The sequence below is a fragment of the Pecten maximus genome, chromosome 6, assembly GCF_902652985.1.
Source record: "Pecten maximus chromosome 6, xPecMax1.1, whole genome shotgun sequence".
Classification (NCBI taxonomy): Eukaryota; Metazoa; Mollusca; class Bivalvia; order Pectinida; family Pectinidae; genus Pecten; species Pecten maximus.
This window is the reverse complement of record NC_047020.1, coordinates 30,371,794-30,393,091: the sequence shown is the minus strand read 5'-3', so window position 1 is coordinate 30,393,091 and position 21,298 is coordinate 30,371,794. Positions and strand designations below refer to the sequence as shown.

The 21,298-nt window shown below is 35.8% G+C and overlaps 1 protein-coding gene across 4 annotated transcripts in view; it reads left to right on the top strand.

The window, feature by feature from the left end:
- LOC117329509 (protein Fe65 homolog) overlaps window positions 1-21,298 on the top strand; it is a 178,566-nt gene that overhangs the window by 143,783 nt on the left and 13,485 nt on the right. For 3 of the 4 annotated variants that reach the window (XM_033887474.1, XM_033887472.1, XM_033887475.1), the window contains 8 exons: window positions 206-257; window positions 3,773-3,894; window positions 8,774-8,904; window positions 11,227-11,428; window positions 11,770-11,897; window positions 12,548-12,553; window positions 18,400-18,644; window positions 20,600-20,686. In XM_033887474.1, coding sequence (XP_033743365.1) covers window positions 206-257; window positions 3,773-3,894; window positions 8,774-8,904; window positions 11,227-11,428; window positions 11,770-11,897; window positions 12,548-12,553; window positions 18,400-18,644; window positions 20,600-20,686 — 973 coding nt within the window. The remainder of the gene's footprint in view (window positions 1-205; window positions 258-3,772; window positions 3,895-8,773; window positions 8,905-11,226; window positions 11,429-11,769; window positions 11,898-12,547; window positions 12,554-18,399; window positions 18,645-20,599; window positions 20,687-21,298) is intronic. The other variant, XM_033887473.1, reaches the window with a different exon arrangement.

The following is a 21,298-nucleotide window of genomic DNA, read 5'->3' as shown; positions in this document are numbered from 1 at the left end:
TGGTTACTATTTTAGGTACTGTAGTCATCATGGTTACTATTTTAGATACTGTCGGGTATATACAATAGTAAGTCGTCATGGTTACTATTTTAGGTACTGCAGTGACTGAGGTTATGTAGTGGTAATAGATGTAGGGTTTCCTTTGTCAGTCGATATATCATACAATTAAACCATGTCAGTATACTAGTATTGTTCTCTTTGGCAGGAAAACGACAAGGATACCACAGTGCTTCCTGCCGGGTGGGAGAAGTGTGAAGGTAAGTCTTCATAGTCATCAAGTAAAAGTAGAAGTGAAAGCAAATGGTTGTTATACCAGCAAATTCCAGCTGTTTTCTGAAATTCTAATTGTCTTCTTATTCTGTTGAGTCAAATTTTTATTTTGTCCGACTTACGCAAAAGAGTTGGTCCCTCGTGTTTCCATGCGAGAATGCAATGTCACTCATTCTGTCTCTCCCGTTGTCAATCACTTTGAATTTCCTTCTTCTTCGAATTCCCAAAGGAATTATCAATTGACAACATTGTGACAAACCTGTGGCCTGACCTCTACCAGCAGTTTTCTCGTTAACTACTGATCTGCTTATTTGATTAAACATTTTTATAATACCGGGTTTTAAGTGTCAACATTGTTGACAGTTATAGTAAAGGTTGTTTACTGTAAACAATGATGGTTATAGTAAAGATTGTTTATTGTAAACATTGATGGTTATAGTAAAGGTTGTTTATTGTAAACATTGATGGTTATAATACAGGTTGTTTATTGTAAACATTGATGGTTATAGTAAAGGTTGTTTATTGTAAACATTGATGGTTATAGTAAAGGTTTTTTATTGTAAACATTGATGGTTATGGTAAATGTAGTTTATTGTAAACATTGATGGTTATAGTAAATGTTGTTTATTGTAAACATGATTGATGGTTATAGTAAAGGTTGTTTATTGTAAACATTGATGGTTATAGTAAAGGTTGTTTATTGTAAACATTGATGGTTATAGTAAAGGTTGTTTATTGTAAACATTGATGGTTATAGTAAAGATTGTTTATTGTAAACATTGATGGTTATAGTAAATGTTGTTTATTGTAAACATGATTGATGGTTATAGTAAAGATTGTTTATTGTAAACATTGATGGTTATAGTAAAGGTTGTTAATTGTAAACATGATTGATGGTTATAATACAGGTTTTTATTGTAAACATTAATGGTTATAGTAAAGGTTGTTTATTGTAAACATTGATGGTTATAAGGTTGTTTATTGTAAACATGATTGATGGTTATAATACAGGTTTTTATTGTAAACATTGATGGTTATAATACAGGTTTTTATTGTAAACATTGATGGTTATAATACAGGTTTTTATTGTAAACATTAATGGTTATAGTAAATGTTTTTTACTGTAAACATAATTGATGGTTATAATAAACATTTATTGTAAACATTGATGGTTATAATAAAGGTTGTTTATTGTAAACATAAGTGAAGTTTATCAGTATAAATGTATTGAAAAGTTTTATGAACATGTCCATTATATTGTTTATGTGCTTTTTGATAAGAAACTCCCATATTTTATTAACAGTAATGTATTGCCGTCACGTTTTCTCTTATTACGATTCCCATATTTAACTTGCATTTATTGATCTTCATTATTTTTTCCATCTTCTTTTTTGTTGTTGTCAATTTTATTGATTCAGTGCCATCAATAATAATTCAATTATACTTGTTTGGCTTTTTGCATATACAACATTACAGTGATGAATATGTGGCATTGATATGTCTGGAAGGTAATGCATGCCAATAAAATCATGAGAAATTACAACCATTTTGCATGTAGGAACATCCTATCTCAGCGAGGCAAACATACTGTGCTGGGTATAAAGAGACCTGTATTTCTACATGCCATGGTAATATAGTTTGAATTATTGACCTGTTTTAATGGGTTCCATTTGCACAAGAGACTGTTTCATCAAATGGAACATCCTTAAGTAACATCCCTGCATAATTCATAAAAAAACAGACCTGAATTTTACATGATGTGAGTTTTTCTGATATTTTTATAGAAATCATTTTAAATATCACATGCTAATGTTCCTCCATCATTCATTGAAAGGTCCATGTCTAAATTTGAATAAAGGGCATGTAAGCACAAATGTGATATTTAGTATAAAAGTGTCGCCATTCTCAACGACTTGTCTACCATTATGATGACCATGTACATTGTCTAATGGCGGTCATTAAATACCTGTTTTACATGTAATTCAAAGCAGCAACAATGAGAGACTTTCTTATTAAGATCTATATAAACGACTCTTTGATGATGTTAGAATTGTAACATATCAGTTGAATTTCCTGTCCAAGAAAGAGACCATTCACAAAAAGACTTAAACAGCTAGATTACAAACCCAGTGTGAGAGTGGCTCTCAAATGACCACAGTTAGGTTACATACCCAGTGTGAGAGTGGCTCTCAAATAGCCACAGTTAGGTTACAAACCCAGTGTGAGAGTGGCTCTCAAATAGCCAGTTAGGTTACAACCCCAGTGTGAGAGTGGCTCTCAAATAGCCACAGTTAGATTACAAACCCAGTGTGAGAGTGGCTCTCAAATAGCCACAGTTAGGTTACAAACCCAGTGTAAGAGGGACCTTGCTTTTAAGTGGACTTCCCTGCTATGTATACAGAGTTGTAGCCCTTGAATGAGCCTTGTTAGGAGCAGAACTGAATTACATTTTTACCTCAGATCGCAAGATTTAAAACACCTGTACTTAGTATATCTTGTTAATTAAGAATACTGCTAGTGTGTGTTACTAGGTTTCCCATTAAACTGACTTTGGGCCTTAGTTGATTTTTAGATCTTTCTTTTGTGTTTTGCTCTTGTTTTGAATCTTGAAGAAAGGAAACAATTTTTACTTTTTAATTTACTTTTTATTGTTTAAACTCTTTTCCATACAAAGACATTTCTGGTCGCTCACACTTTTTATTTAAGTCATATTTTTACATTTTCCAACAAATTCAGCTTAATCATGTAGAGAAATGTTGGATAGGTGTGTGGGGAGTGGCATTTATAGCGTCGTATTTTGATGCCAGTGGTGGCAATCAAGGGTCTCCATAGTACACAGATTACCCTTCGTATAGTTTGTAAATTTATCAGACATGTTAGATTAGTGGAGGGCTTGAATGGAACGGAAATATCAAGGGACAGAGCAAACAGTCCGGTAGTCGCTGTTTCTCCGTAAAAGGAAATCAAATATTCGTTATCTAAATAAAGTTGAAGAAGTTGGCACTGATGCTGTGTTCAGACATTAAGTATAAAATTCTGGTTTATGAAATATTAAAGAGGGTTATTTATTGATCTTGTTTGTGATAGAATGTTCTATTCAGTACTACCAGAGTAAGTAAAGCTCCACGGAATCCAGTGACCACATATAGCAATGAAACATTTATCATCGAGAAAGATTTACCGATCTGACTTCAAAAGAAAATGTACAGTTATATTTTCAAAAGTTTTTTTTTTCAAAAATCTTCATCAGAAAATTTAATACAAGACATTTTGTGATTTTTTTGAACATTTTCCAAGAAATGTTTCTCTACTGGAAACATGATAATGGGATGGAAATGGGAGAAAATGATTACATTGATGAATTGTTGGTTAGAAAGGCGAGTACACAGAGTAAGTCTGTGGCGTTACTCTCTGAACAGTCCTTAGGCATTCCATGGACATTGAAATGCAATTAGCTTTTAGTGGCTCAGATGTTACACGTCACTTGTGTTGTGATTGACAGATGAAGACGGACCGTACTATTGGCACGTCAAGAGTGGAACCATCCAGAGGGAGCCACCGTCTCCTGCCCCACCGGAGACCAAACCAACGACCTTGAGATCAATATCTGTCAACAGTGATAGCGTACGTATACCACCTCATATAATGTGAGGATTTCTAGTTGAAGTCATTTTTTCTGTTAAGTTTGAAAAGAATAAAAAACTTATTTGGTATATCTTTTGCACAATTGATTTTATTTCACTTCATTGTTCCGTACAACTTGAGAATTCCTTTCAAAATAGCTATGAATGTCACTGAAAACAATTGAATATTTAAACTTACCATATGATGAATGTATTGAAACCATGAAAAACAATAACAGACCAAATACCAGCACCTATAACGTCCATTATATATCAAAACAGCTAGCACATGTGTACCTGTGGCATTCACAGCAGTATGAATGTTAATTGTTCCCGTGTTACTGCTGCTGACTGGTTGTACATATACATTTGCATAGAAAACAATGTAAATGTGTAATGATGAAAATTTTGTCAGACTGTATGGAACACTCTTCCAGAAATTCCTTCAATAAGGTTCTGGTGTACAGCCGTGAGCTCTCAGATACTGGTCCGGCATGATACTCAAATACGAAAGACTCATCCACATACAAACTCACTTTCAACCAACAAACCAAAAATTAATGTATTCTCAAGGAAAACGGTTTTACCACTGATCTAGGATCGGAATTTTGTGTATTTGGTTAAAGCCACAGAGATATTGGAGTTTGCTGAGAAGAGCAGTTTTTGGGTCATTGATAGTTAAGTGTTTTTGTCATGCACATACTGAAGTAATCCTGGATCAGATTGGTTAAAAATAAATGTAGAGTACTTAGCACTTGACTTTTTTCTTAAATTCTATAAAAATGTATTTTGTAATCCATTTTAGTGGAATTGATATAATACAGATCGTTGTCTGATATCATGTGTAAGAGGAGACATTTAATTGGAGACGTTGCCATGGGAATAGTGCAGCAAGCTGGGAGAGTTTTTACCAATGATGAATTAGCATTATAATGGGGCCTTTGTGTTGTTTCCTTTGATTTCCCTAAGACCTAATTTTATTTTTGAGTAATTAGTTAACGAGTGAAATTTTAAAGTTTTCAAGTGACCCTGCCTGTACTGAAGTTACTCCGTGATTTGCTGTCACGACATTCGAGGCGTAAAGTCAGCGGTGACATTGCATGATGACGTCCGAGTGGTGTACGGCAGCATCAGATGGCCATCAGTGACTATAGCTACCTTATTTTGTCTAGGTTTAAATTATCAATAATATTCTCTTCAGGAAGGATGGCATATTAGTTTTGCTTTCTAATAGGAGGCCATGTCATCGTTCTTTCTTTCTGGTGATTATGAACTTGAAGTTGAAAGGTCACAGGTCATTTGTAAGTATTTTGATAAGGGTTAACTTAACATTTGTCTCTAGCCAGTAGTGCTGTTGTCTCTGTGCATGCATAGAAACTGGTGACGTTTTGGTTTTACCATGTCAGTCAAGTTCTTTTGGGCCAATCAAACTCAAAACTTCATGCAGATCTTCCTTACCAAAAGTGCTTGCTTGAGATTGCTTTTTAGGTCCGAAGGTTGAAGGTTAAGTACACTGTTACTAAAATAAAACATTTGTTTCCTTATGATTAAGTCACATTCTTTTCGGCTCATCAAACTCTATTTAAATGTAGTTTTCCTTACCACAAGTGCTTGCATGGGATTAACTGGTTCAAAGGTCAAAGGACAAGGTCACTGTAACTATAAATAGGAAATCTGTTTCCATGCAATAACTCTTGTAATCACCCAACGTTTGGCACAGGCAACACATCGACTTTGATGGAATTCTTGTGTTTATTAGGAATACCACTCACAGTCATGTTTTAAAAGCTGAATACACATGTATCATTGGCCTCTTAAAGCAGGTTGTCACATATGATTGTGACAATGGTAAATCACCACCCCTTTTAAACTCTGCAGCTGTCACCTAGAACATTCCATGTAAAGGGATTAGGCAGTAAAGTACATGTTTTAGGAGAGCCAGCGTGATCCATGACCTCATCTGAGGACTACTGTTTAGGAATTCTTTGGAATTGGTGATGAATTGCACCATCTTTTATTCCAATATTAAAACAAGTAATTCAGAGTATTTAGCATAATGGCATCCACATTAAGACACCAAGAAAGTCATTACAAGTGTGAGTTTAAAAATTTTAACTTCCTGTTTTTGTGTTTCTACAAATTACGGGCTTTCTTTAGTTTTCCGTGAATTTGAATGTAAATTTCGACCTTATAAGTTCACATCAGATATAAATATTTATATTTATATAAATTTTTAAGTATATTTCTTGCCATTATGATATTACATGGAACGTTTTTTTTAGTTTTACAAATGATTCATATAAATTTATAGGTTATTTATTGTATTTACCGCTGATTCCTTTCTTTGGTTTTGTTTTACATGGCTTTGAATGGTAGAATTAAAACGCGACACTTTCATTGGTGACGTGTCTATACATAACTTGACATTTCCTTCCTGACTTCAGGAAATTACTGTTTAAATCTCATAGCCGTGGTCAGTACGCTCATTAAACAGTCTTTTCTCTTGGGTTCAAAAGCCCTAACATTTTCACACAATTAGCATACATTGAATCTCATTTACATATCATTTGAATCTCATTTGCATTTTATTCAGTTAGAGTGCATTGTGGCAGAAGAAGTCATAGATCTTTAAATGATAGTTAAGATCTTTGATGGACACCCCTGTTTTAGTGTAGATGTTCTAAAAGTATACAAACCATCTGTCAACAAATTACCATTCTTCCAGGTTCTCTGCTAAATTTGTTCTGAGAAATATATAGAGGATATCTAACAGTGTCTTTAGTAATACCAAATATATTTCACTCGTGTGGCTAATATTTTGATATTTTTCACTCGTGCTGCGCGCACGAGTGAAAAATATCAAAATATTAGCCACACGAGTGAAATATATTTGGTATTACTGAAGACACCGTTAGATATTCTGTTTATTACATTTTTTATCAACGAAAAACCTACCCCGTATGCTAACTAGGCCTACAGTTCCCTAAAGAAAGTAGTTCCCCATGTCCAGGTGCTGACATATATGTCAGGCTTTCTGATTGGTCAATTATTTTGGTATTTTCTAATCATTAATTTGATTGGTCAAATCAGCAAAAGTGATATTTTCACTAGTGAAAAATATCACTTTTATAGAATAAATAATTTTTGATATTTCACTGGTAAAAATGTAATAAATATATGTACGTGTATATTGATCTCTGGAGTGGTTCTCTTATCAGGTAGAAGGTGGAGATCACTAACTAGCCTTGTATTAATTGTGATTTGTAATGTAGGGTTATGAGTTAACGACTATTGGACCTCAGTTTGGGGACTATTCTCTGTTTCCATATGCATAAAATCAGGAACATATATGTTATTATTTTGGAAATGAGGTCAGGATGAAATTGAATAACTGGTTATTAAGCGCTTGGAAATGTTGTCATTGGCCTTATAGAGTTACAAGACTTAAATATGATGTAGTAAATCTCTAATATACATTAGTTTGGTTTATTTTGTTTAATGTCCTATTAACAGCTAAGGTAATTTAAAATGGCCTCCCGTGCGTGCGACATGCATGCGTGTGGTGAGTGCGTATGTGTGTTTTGGGAGGCTGCGGTATGTTCGTGTTAAGTCTCCTTGTGATAGGCCGGAACTTTTGCCGATTTATAGTGCTACCTCACTGAAGCATACTGCCGAAGACACCAAGCAGGCTATGTTTTATAATGAACAGCATCATGCGACCTTTTCCCTTCCAGTGTCATGTGATTGCCTGAATTCAGTGACAAAATTTTGTAATTAAATATTGACAGTATCACTTTCAAACAATTGCTTACAGCACCTTAGGTAATGTAATGGTCTGTGAGGACTTATTCTGGTAAGCGTGCCATTTGCTGAGATTTAATCTGTAGTTACCATTTTTACAACCTTGAGGGGATCATGTAAACCCATGTGTCCTATTGTAGATTCCATGCAGAGGTGATTATTGTAAATATCATGACAACTTCTGTACCAGTATAAAAACTGTATTTTATCTCCGAAATAATTACTTGGGCAATAATTAGGGATATTTGACATTTTCCCTGGATTAGAATAGAACTAAGGTGGATGTCTAAATTTAGGATTTTATGGGTACTTTATTCTTGTGTATAAAAAGGATTTCTCTCTCTCAGCTAAATTCATGTCTGTACCGGTGTATACACCCAGTACAATAAAAATATATCACGGATGATGATCCTTCAGGAAGAGGCACGTGTTACCTTCGACTTATTCTCCACATCCCCCTCCCTGCTCAGAGAGATATATAATATAATGTACTATTACATTTTCAGTTTTGTATCAGATGCTGATTGGTCTATATCCGATCACGTATTATTCTATTTGACATCAAATTGCACTTTAAGATGAAGATAAAACATTGTAGTGCACATTCGTGAAAGTGTTCTGTGACATAATTTCAGCTAATCAGATTTGTCGGACACATATCCGCCAAGTTGCAAAGAGTGCATGTGCAATGTTGTGTATCAAAGATCCGATATTTATGACATTGTGGTTAATAACAATATGGAGTAAAAGGTGCAGTTTAAATAACATGTGATCGTACCTTTATCATTCTGTGTTATAGTTTTGATACAGAAATGTAAAAAAACAGTTATGGCATGGGAAGTCGATATTGGTCATCATATCTCGATAAATCATCATTCAGGTTAAAAGTAAAATGTAATACTTGTATGCTATCCTTCTCCCTGCCAGGAGAGAGACATAGTGTTGTAATAAATGTTTCTCGATTGCTGCCAAGAAGCACTCAATATTTTCTTCGTCGTTTGCTTATTTGTTTTTTGTGCAATTTTATCCATGTTTTTTATGTGAACAAAATTTAAATGTCAAACATGGCTGTTTAACAGAGCACCCTGTCGGGAACGAGTACAAGTTCGGTGGTGTCCACACCCTCCAGTATTAACTCTAACACAGAGGAACATCTAAAGACATTTGAGGGCCACGCCCTTCAGTATGCTGCCAAGTCTCTCCAGTCCCTGTGAGTATACACCTCATTGTTATCATATACAGCCATTCATCAGGGGGTTATAGTGATTCATCAGGGGGTTACAGTCATTCATCAGGGGGTTATAATCTTTCATCAGTGGGTCATAGTCATTCATCAGGGGTTATAGTCATTCATCAGGGGGGTATAGTCATTCATCAGGGGGTTATAGTCATTCATCAGGGGGTTATAGTCATTCATCAGGGGGGTATAGTCATTCATCAGGGGGTTATAGTCATTCATCAGGGGTTATAGTCATTCATCAGGGGTCACAGTCATTCATCAGGGGTCACAGTCATTCATCAGGGGATTATAGTAATTCATCAGGGGTTATAGTGATTCATCAGGGGGTTGTAGTCATTCATCATGGGGTCACAGTCATTCATCAGGGGGTTATAGTCATTCATCAGGGGGTTGTAGTCATTCATCAGGGGGTTATAGTCTTTAATCAGGGGGTTACAATCATTCATCAGGGGTCACAGTCATTCATCAGGGGTCATAGTCATTCATCAGGGGGGTATAGTCATTCATCAGGGGGTTATAGTCATTCATCAGGGGTTATAGTCATTCATCAGGGGTCATAATCATTCATCAGGGGGTCACAGTCATTCATCAGGGGTCATAGTCATTCATCAGGGGGGTATAGTCATTCATCAGGGGGTTATAGTCATTCATCAGGGGTTATAGTCATTCATCAGGGGGTTATAGTCATTGATCAGGGGGTTATAGTAATTCATCAGGGGGTTATAGTCCTTCATCAGGGGGTTATAGTGATTCATCAGGGGATTACAGTCATTCATCAGGGGGTTATAGTGATTCATCAGGAGTTATAGCCATTCATCAGGGGGTTATAGCCATTCATCAGGGGTTATAGCCATTCATCAGGGGGGTATAGTCATTCATGAGGGGGTCATGGTTATTCATCAGGGGGTCATAGTCATTCATCAAGGGGTCATAGTTATTCATCAGGGAATCATACATTAACTGATCTAGCCTGATTCTAACCTGCCAGGGTGTTGGATGGCACTGTGGTAATACACCTGCCTTCCACCTAGATGGCTGGAGTTTGATTCCCTGATCGGTTGTGTAAAGATATGGGGTCACCTGCCTGATCATGTGGTCATTTTCCAGGTTCTCCACTTTCTTCCCACAGTAAGACCCCCTGTGCCCTATTATCTGGGCCACTAAGCGTGATTGATATAAGTCGCAATTATTGTAAAATAAATAGTTTACTTTGGGTTTTTTTGCCAGTCTTTAGAGAGCATTATTGCACAGGATTATACTTGTATATTTATAGAATTCCTTATGATATTACAGGTAATTGATATACATTGTAGATTAAAAAAAAAAAAAAAAAAATAGAAAAAAGAAATGTGATGAAAACAAAACAAAAGTAATATAAAGTTTTAAGCTAAAATATGAAAATAGCGTGTTTTATAGCACTAGTTATTTCTTCCAAATTCTATAATTATAATTTAAGTATACAAGAGATATCTTACGTTTTTGTAAATATTTAGATATTTCAGCTGTAATCAAATTACACTATCTTACATTATGTTTTGTATTCATGACATTTGTTGATGATGAACGACTGATCTATCCATGGAGGATACAATCCTACAGATATTTCTGTAGAGATGTCTTTTGTAGATTTACAGGTCCCTGGTAATGGAGGATACAATCCTACAGATATTTCTGTAGAGATGTCTTTTGTAGATTAACAGGTCCCTGGTAATGGAGGATACAATCCTACAGATATGTCTGTAGAGATGTCTTTTGTAGATTTACAGGTCCCTGGTACTGTCCACTTGGCACCAGACCAGAACCTGGGGGCAATGTCTCATATTACAACAACTCGGCATTATTTTGTCATTCTTTTATGGGACAGAGACCTTAGATTGTGTTTATTTATTCTTACCTCCCAGTGTGGGGGATTAGCCAATAAATGTAGAAGATAAAAAATCAATCGGAGGAATCTTTGTACCTCCAGAACGATGGCAATCAAACGACTCTGTCTCTCAGTCATCATCGCCTCTTCTTGCTGTCTGATATTCAAACAGTTCAATGGCCTTTTATTTTGTATCGTGACCAAAGAATTGGTGTATATGATAGCTATGTAATTGGGAATTAGTAGCCAAGTATAAGGAATCAGTGTAGCTATATTACATAACTGGTATTTTTACTAACCAGGACCAAGTCATCACCTCTGCTACAAGTACATTATAATGCAAATAAAGAAATCTGCCTGTTGTATATGTGGTTGATGTGTATCTATACTACAATGTATAATGAAACAAAATTTATGTGTATTTGTAGCTCTTCTGGGAATCTCCAAATTCAGTCCCCTGAGCCTCCTGCGGAAAAGGCCATGCGGTTCGCCGTACGGTCCCTGGGATGGGTGCGTATTGCCGAGGAGGATTTGACCCCCGAGAGGAGCAGCAGGGCGGTCAACAAATGTATTGTTGATCTGTCACTTGGGCGTAACGATATCAACGATGTGGTCGGGCGTTGGGGAGATGTAAGCATGTGACTTTGGTATCTCTGAAGACATTGATCTGTCTGTTGTTGATAGTTATAATGTTTTATGAGACACCAATATCATTATCAAATCAAGAGTATTATTTTGTGATAGGTTTGTATTAGGATAATTGTACTCTTGATATGAATAGATGCAGAACAAATGGAGATGACCTTGCCTTGAATAAACACTTTTGAACAACCTCTTTTTGAATTAAGGATCTACAAATGTATAGCTAAATATTGATTTCAATGTCAAAAATCTTGATAAAGGTCATAACTAATGTTATATCGAGGCCATTATCAAATTTGAAATGACACGATATCACTGATTGATGACAGGGTAAGGACTTATACCTGGACCTTGATCGGCACAGTCTCAGACTGGTGGACACCCAGGATTTCTCCACGCTTAACTCACAACCGATCCAGTCCATCAGGGTCTGGGGGGTCGGCCGTGATAATGGCAGGTAAGCATTACAACCGTTCAATCTCATTTCTGTTATCAGGAGAAAACATATTAAGGCATCTTTTAATTCACCTTCAAAATGTTTCCAAAAGTAATTCAAATGTTTTACAGTTAGCATATTTTATGAGCGTCCAAGATTTCATAATCAGTCACAAAATGGCAGGATTTTTACTGATATATGTGTTAATTAAATAGACATTTTAAGTAATATCATTATGTACAAATATATAAAATTCACTGTGTCAGTTGTCAATTTGTCAACATGCTATCTTTTCAAAATGTTAATTAAATGTATGTTATAAAGTAAGATTTTGATATTCTTCAAGAAATAATTTATCTGAAATGATTATAATAACCGCGTTGGAACAAAAACTGGTATATAACGTTTATAGAGCTTGTTTCACTAGAAATGCTTCCAGACTAGAATTTAATTTGATGTTTAAGGAGACTGCAAAAGTTTGGCGTCTAGAAAGCTTAGAAAAGCAATACCTTTGCAGTTTTCAGAAGATTAATTGCACTAATTTGATTGTATTGTGTAAATAACAAGATTTGTCTCCCTTGGTGCCAGCTGTACTGTTGCTGGTGGCGTTATACTGTTGACTAACTTGTAATGTCTGTCCTTGTCTTCAATTTTGCGCTTTCGGTTGACAGAGAAAGGTAAATAGATCAGAAAGCCTGGTCACCTTTTTATCGCTGTGTCGTCAATCCGTGTCAGAACTGAGCGGTTGAGTGTTTAGTGTTGTATGCAGCTTTCGCCCAGAACTAGATTCTCATATCTCTTATCACATTAGCAAGCATGAATAAGACCGGCATGGGAGCCCAATCAGCCATATTGGGCACACATTTCCAGATGCTAAATTAAATTTATTAAGGACACATTTTGAAGAAATTTAATTTTGAATGGTTGGCTTGAATGTATCGCTTACGACACACTTCTGTTTGTTCCCTTGTTTTGAGTTTTTGTCTGAAAGACCTTGTATTGGAATCTAATAAATGTGTTCTATTTTTGTCCAATTTCACTTTTGGTTATTTTATTATTTATTTTAAAATCAGTTTCTGAGATCTGTTATTTTTCACACCAAATATTAATGTCTTTCTATATTGTCAGCTTTTTTGTTAATTTCTCTATATTAGATTTTTTTCAGAATGCTCTTAAATACAATTTCCTCTGTTGTACAATTTTGTAAAGAAAACATGGCTTTTGTAATAATAGATGATTAATAAAAACTAATTGTATAAGCCTGGTCTTTGGTGTAGTCATGTTTCTGGGTTAGAAAATAGTTAGGAATTATTATATTTTATTATTTTTTTATCATCACTATTATAACAGTGGCATTACTGTATTATACAATTACATTAAGTTATATCTACATGAACAGATAATTAAAACAGGATAGAGTATTTCTAGTTACTGTAAATCCCAGAGACCTAATTCTAATTATGAACCATCATCCATTGTAAATTCACAGCTCCAATAGGAGGTGATTACATCGTAACGGGCATTAAACCCCATACCTAGTAATAAGCCAACCAATGTCCATACCTAGTAATATTTAGCTAGGTAAAGTAGAAATGTCCATACGTGGTAATAAGCCAACCAATGTCCAAAACAGTGAAGTATAAATGTCCATACCTTGTAATAAGCCAACCAATGTCCATACCTGGTAATAAGCCAACCAATGTCCATACCTAGTAATATTTAGCTAGGTGAAGTAGAAATGTCCATACGTGGTAATAAGCCAACCAATGTCCAAAACAGTGAAGTATAAATGTCCATACCTTGTAATAAGCCAACCAATGTCCATACCTAGTAATAAGCCAACCAATGTCCATACCTGGTAATAAGCCAACCAATGTCCAAAACAGTGAAGTATAAATGTCCATACCTAGTAATAAGCCAACCAATGTCTGTACCTGGTAATAAGCCAACCAATGTCTGTACCTGGTAATAAGCCAACCAATGTCTGTACCTGGTAATAAGCCAACCAATGTCTGTACCTGGTAATAAGCCAACCAATGTCCATACCTAGTAATAAGCCAACCAATGTCCATACCTAGTAATAAGCCAACCAATGTCCAAAACAGTGAAGTATAAATGTCCATACCTAGTAATAAGCCAACCAATGTCCATACGTGGTAATAAGCCAACCAATGTCCATAACTAGTAATAAGCCAACCAATGTCCATACCTAGTAATAAGCCAACCAATGTCCATACGTGGTAATAAGCCAATCAATGTCCAAAACAGTAAAGTAGAAATGTCCATACCTAGTAATAAACAAACCAATGTCCATACCTAGTAATAAGCCAACCAATGTCCATACCTAGTAATAAGCCAACCAATGTCCATACGTGGTAATAAGCCAATCAATGTCCAAAACAGTAAAGTAGAAATGTCCATACCTAGTAATAAGCCAACCAATGTCCATACCTAGTAATAAGCCAACCAATGTCCATACTTGGTAATAAGCCTACCAATATCCATATACCTAGTAATAAGCCTACCAATATCCATACCTGGTAATAAGCCTACCAATATCCATACCTAGTAATAAGCCAATCAATGTCCATATCTAGTAATAAGCCAACCAATGTCCATATCTAGTGAAGTAGCCAACCAATGTCCATATCCTAGTAATAAGCCAACCAATGTCCATTACAGTGAAGTAGAAATGTTCATACCTGCCATTTCTTTGTCCTGCAACAAGCCCACTGCACCCTTTTATTAGTCCCCTACGAGCCCCTTGTGCCTCTTGTTATTCCCCTACTGGTGAAACAGGGGGGACTATTGGTTTCCTGTACATAACACCCAAGTTTGTCAGTGCTGTAGTGGCTTCATTCCTTGAGGAATCAAGTGGAAGATCACTCACACAGATTTATACATTCAAGTTCCGCTGTTGTAAAAGATCTGAATGACAGATGTCTTGAATATACAGGTGTCTGAATTATACAGATTTATACAGAGTTCTGATGTTGTAGAAGATCTGTATGACAGATTTCTGGATTATACAGATTTATACAGAGTTCTGATGTTGTAGAAGATCTGTATGACAGGCGTCTGGATTATACAGATTTATACAGAGTTCTGATGTTGTAGAAGATCTGTATGACAGGCGTCTGGATTATACAGATTTATACATAGTTCTGATGTTGTAGAAGATCTGTATGACAGGCGTCTGGATTATACAGATTTATACAGAGTTCTGATGTTGTAGAAGATCTGTATGACAGGCGTCTGGATTATACAGATTTATACAGAGTTCTGATGTTGTAGAAGATCTGTATGACAGGCGTCTGGATTATACAGATTTATACAAAGTTCTGATGTTGTAGAAGATCTGTATGACAGGCGTCTGGATCATACAGATTTATACAGAGTTCTGATGTTGTAGAAGATCTGTATGACAGATGTCTGGATTATACAGATTTATACAGAGTTCTGATGTTGTAGAAGATCTGTATGACAGGCGTCTGGATTATACAGATTTATACAGAGTTCTGATGTTGTAGAAGATCTGTATGACAGATGTCTGGATTATAGAAGATCTGTGTGACAGGCGTCTGGATTATAGAAGATCTGTGTGACAGGCGTCTGGATTATACAGATTTATACAGAGTCCTGATGTTGTAGAAAATCTGTATGACAGATTTCTGGATTATACAGATTTATACAGAGTCCTGATGTTGTAGAATATCTGTGTGACAGGCGTCTGGATTATACAGATTTATACAGAGTTATGTTGTAGAAGATCTGTATGACAGGCGTCTGGATTATACAGATTTATACAGAGCTCTGATGTTGTAGAAGATCTGTATGACAGGCGTCTGGATTATACAGATTTATACAGAGCTCTGATGTTGTAGAAAATCTGTATGACAGATTTCTGGATTATACAGATTTATACAGAGTTTTGATGTTGTAGAAGATCTGTATGACAGGCGTCTGGATTATACAGATTTATACAGAGTTCTGATGTTATAGAAGATCTGTATGACAGGCGTCTGGATTATACAGATTTATACAGAGTTCTGATGTTATAGAAGATCTGTGTGACAGGCGTCTGGATTATACAGGTGTCAGTGTAGCAGGTTAAAATACAGCACTAAATCATTAGGGTAAATTTGCCATTAGGCTATTTCATCATGTTCCATTTAGCTGCAACATAACAAATTCACATATCGACCATAAAAAGTAAAGTTTAGCTCACTGCCTGATACAGATGTTTTCAGGCATTTCATGTAATTAGTTTGAAATTTCATCATCAAGTGAGACTAGAATTGGGTTTGTTGTATCGTAGTCATATAAAACTCCAGGCTTTAGGGGAGGTAATGTATATGATGGACTACAGCCGGTATCTAGCTCTAGGCTGTTCTGTAGTCATCAGTGGCAAATATAGCATAATTTTTATATCGTATATGTCTAGTCGTCTATGAAAATGCAATTCCGTAAATGCTCTAAATATTAAACATTCAAACAAAAAGTGGTGTTATTTGATAAAAAATGGCTTCAGGCTAGCTTGGTTTTCCTGAAACATTACAAAATCATAGGAGAGGAATGGTGTGAATTTCATGCACAATGTACTGTACTTAACATGAAATTAAATAATATTGATTTTTCTTGTGAAGTGATTTACCTGAATCTGATCAAATAATTCTGACTGCACAAAAATTAAGTGAAATTTACGTAATGTCCATGATTAATATTAGAACTGATAAGATGTTTGGTTAGGGGTGTTCTATGTTATATTTTTGATTTGTGTATTAAACAGGATAGGACAGACTGACAGCTGCAAAATAGCTCCTGCCATTAATATACCGTATTTAGGAAGTCTGTTTATATACGGGGGTACTGTACTGTATACGTTTATATACCGGGGTACTGTACTGTATACGTTTATATACCGGGGTACTGTACTGTATACGTTTATATACCGGGGTACTGTACTGTATACGTTTATATACGGGGGTACTGTACTGTATACGTTTATATACGGGGGTACTGTACTGTATACGTTTATATACCGGGTACTGTACTGTATACGTTTATATACCGGGGTACTGTACTGTATATGTTTATATACCGGGGTACTGTACTGTATACGTTTATATACCGGGGAACTGTACTGTATACGTTTATATACAGGGGTACTGTACTGTATACGTTTGATATCCGGGTACTGTACTGTATACGTTTTTATATACCGGGGTCTGTACTGTATACGTTTATAACCGGGTACTGTACTGTATACGTTAATACAGGGGACTGGCTGTATACGTATCTACCGGTACTGTACTGTAGACGGTTAGATACGGGGTACTGTACTGTATACGTTATATTAGCCGGGGTACTGTACTGTATACGTTGATATACCGTACTGTAATGTATACTTAAGTACCGGGGTACTGTACTGTTTAACGTTTATATACCGGGGGATGTACTGGATACGTTTATATACCGGGGGTACTGTACGGGTAGACGTTTATATACCCGTGGTACTGTACGTATACGTTTATATACGGGGTACTGTACTGTATACGTTTATATACCGGGGTACTGTACGTAGTTATGTTTATATACCGGGGTACTGTACTGTATACGTTTATATACCGGGGTACTGTACTGTATACGTTTATATACCGGGGTACTGTACTGTATATACGTTTATATACCGGGGTACTGTACTGTATACGTTTATATACCGGGGTACTGTACTGTATACGTTTATATACCGGGGTACTGTACTGTATACGTTTATATACCGGGGAACTGTACTGTATACGTTTATATACAGGGGTACTGTACTGTATACGTTTATATACCGGGGTACTGTACTGTATACGTTTATATACCGGGGTACTGTACTGTATACGTTTATATACCGGGGTACTGTACTGTATACGTTTATATACTGGGGTACTGTACTGTATACGTTTATATACCGGGGTACTGTACTGTATACGTTTATATACCGGGGTACAGTACTGTATATTCCAGGTAGATAGGTAGTCTGTAATAAAGTTGATATCCGACCATTAATGTAGTGTACAGTTTAGTTCAGAAGTCTGATATAGACATATTTTCTTTGTACAATAACTGGTCGGTATGTTTATGTTTTTTTCCAATATATATTCAATTTGTGTTGTTTTCTTTCTGTTTTTCTCTCTCATTTTTTCTATAATTAATTTTTGTCACTCTATCATGTTAGCTTGAAGAAAATTTGCCATTTTTGTGTAGACATTTACAGATAAATATAATATATATCAATTGCAGGGAAATAAATCCTGGCATGTAACTGTTTATTTTCAAGTTTGAATATTTAAAGATAATTCATTAATTGGATAATTAAAGTAAGTGAATCAGATTTGGTGTTCTATTGTTTAACAGTATATGGAAATTTCTTCTTAAGTTGTGAAAGAATTTGTTTAAAGTTTAAATTTGCTGTTAGAATTTTCATGTATTTAAAAAAAATGTTTGGTCATAAGTTTGATTTGAAATATTCCAGGGACTTTGCATACGTGGCCCGTGAGAAACAGACTAAGAAACACATGTGTCATGTTTTCCGCTGTGACACACCTGCACGACAAATCGCCAACTGCCTGCGTGATATCTGCAAGAAGATAATGATGGAGCGTCGTCTACAGGAGAATGCAGTCGTACAACGTCTCAGTCGTCCCACAGACCTGCCAAACCTGGGCAAATCTTCAGAACCTAATGGGCAGAAACTGTCCTTTCAGTCCCTGTATAACAGTGAGTGTGTAATCGGCCACCAAACAGTAGTGTTTCTATATATACTAGGGCTGGTGTGGTTCTAGGTATGAACATTCTTGTTTGAGTCTGTCAACATCAGCTGGATATAGAATCTTGGTTTAGTTTGTAAACACAAACGAAGTTAAACTTTGCATCATGGTTCGAACATTCAACATACTCCATTGAAAGTTTGCACATGGTTCTAGCTTTCAACATACTCCAAGGAAATTTAAAATTGCTTCATGGTTCAAACATTCAACATACCCTAAGGAAAGTTTGCTTCATGGTTCAAACTTGCGACATTCCCTAAGGAAAGTTGAGCTTTGCTTCATGGTTCAAACATTCAACATACCCTGAGGAAAGTTGAACTTTGCTTCATGGTTCAAGCTTTCAAAATACCCCAAAGGAAAGTTTGCTTCATGGTTCAAACATTCAACTTACCCTAAGGAAAGTTTGCTTCATGGTTCAAACATTCAACATGCCCTAAGGAAAGTTTGCTTCAAGGTTCAAACATTCAACATACCCTAAGGAAAATTTGCTTCATGGTTCAAGCTTTTAACATACTCCATTGAAAGTTTGCTTCATGGTTCAAGCTTTCAACATACCCAAAGGAAAGTTTGCTTCATGGTTTAGACTTTCAACATACCCTAAGGAAAGTTTGCATATGGTTAAAGCTTTCAACATACTCCATTGAAAGTTTGCTTCATGGTTAAGACTTTCAACATACCCTAAGGAAAGTTTGCATATGGTTCAAGCTTTCAACATACCCTAAGGAAAGTTTGCATATGGTTCAAGCTTTCAACATGCCCTAAGGAAAGTTTGCATATGGTTCAAGCTTTCAACATACCCTAAGGAAAGTTTGCATATGGTTCAAGCTTTCAACATGCCCTAAGGAAAGTTTGCATATGGTTCAAGCTTTCAACATACTCCATTGAAAGTTTGCTTCATGGTTCAGACTTTCACTATGCCCCCAAAAAGTTTCCTATTATATATAATAATACTTGGGATTCAGTTTTTAAACGTTGCCAAAGGAACGTTCCTTAGCATATACATGTATAGTGGTTTTGACCATGGAAAAACAGGAAGATTTCAAATATGCATTATTTCAAAGCACCTTAATGTGATACAAATATATTCTAGTTATGTCAGATTTTATAGATTAATAAAAATAATCAACTCCATATTTGTCTTACTCAACACGACTCTTGGTAGTGTAGATGCAATCACCCCATGTTGTCCAGTAGGGGGCAGCAATTACTGTGAGCCTGGCTTACCTAAAAGATTTGTAATAATTTGATAGAACAAGTTTACTCTAGGTTTTTGTTTCTCCTCATTCTAAAGACAAATTTACTTGGTGTACAGGATCACGTTTTTTTTCTTACGAGGTTGTTGTAGTTGAGAAGAGTTATTGATTTTCCGTGAGAGCTGTTTGTAAAATTAGTACAAAAATGTCGGTAAATCTAGAGATTAAATTATTGTTATCTTCAGATTAATTTGGTTGCAATATCTCCATTGTTTCATTGTTTTTGACTGTTATTGCATAAAGTGTAACCTAGTCTTGTCCTCTGGGTATTCAACCTGTTGTTCCTTATATTATAAAGTGGACTAGACCTTTCTATTTGATTATGGACTATGCATTTATTTTATGGGGGAGAAAGGCTTGAAATACATTTCCTGTCTATAACATTCAATAAACTCTGGATTTATTGAGCAAAACATTTTCAAAGTAACACAGATTTTCCCTGTGTAGAAAAAAAAAATTCAGCTTAGAGTTTCGACTAGATAATAATGATGTGTTACAAAATCCACAGACTATTGTACAATATATAGGACTACTGAAGTAGGGTCAGAGGTACATCAGATCTGTTGTTCATGTCTGTCCGAGCTTTATACAGTAGAGATAGAGGTACTATAGGTGTTTGTGGAAGTTACACCAATGCCTCGTCTGTTTCCAGATGCCTCCTTCCCGACCCCGATGGAAGAGCCAAAGAAGATCATCCGCTGTCACTATATCGGCCTGGAGTGTGTCACTAGACCGACAGGTAAAATATTAACACACACTACTACAAACCTTTCTCCACCTTCTCTTACATTTACAACCCATTACATCCCTATTTACATCTACATGTCACTACACCTCCATTTACATCTACATCTCACTACACCTCCATTTACATCTACATCTCACTACACCTCCATTTACATTTACATCTCACTACACCTCCATTTACATCTCACTACACCTCCATTTACATCTCACTACACCCCCATTTACATCTACATCTCACTACACCTCCATTTACATCTACATCTCACTACACCTCCATTTACATCTACATCTCACTACACCTCCATTTACATCTACATCTCACTACACCTCCATTTACATCTACATCTCACATCTCCATATACATCTACATCTCACTACATCTCCATTTACATCTACATGTCACTACACCTCCATTTACATCTACATCTCACTACACCTCCATTTACATCTACATCTCACTACACCTCCATTTACATCTACATCTCACTACACCTCAATTTACATCTACATCTCACTACACCTCAATTTACATCTACATCTCACTACACCCATTTACTCTACATCTCACTACACCTCACATTTACATCTACATCTCACTACACCT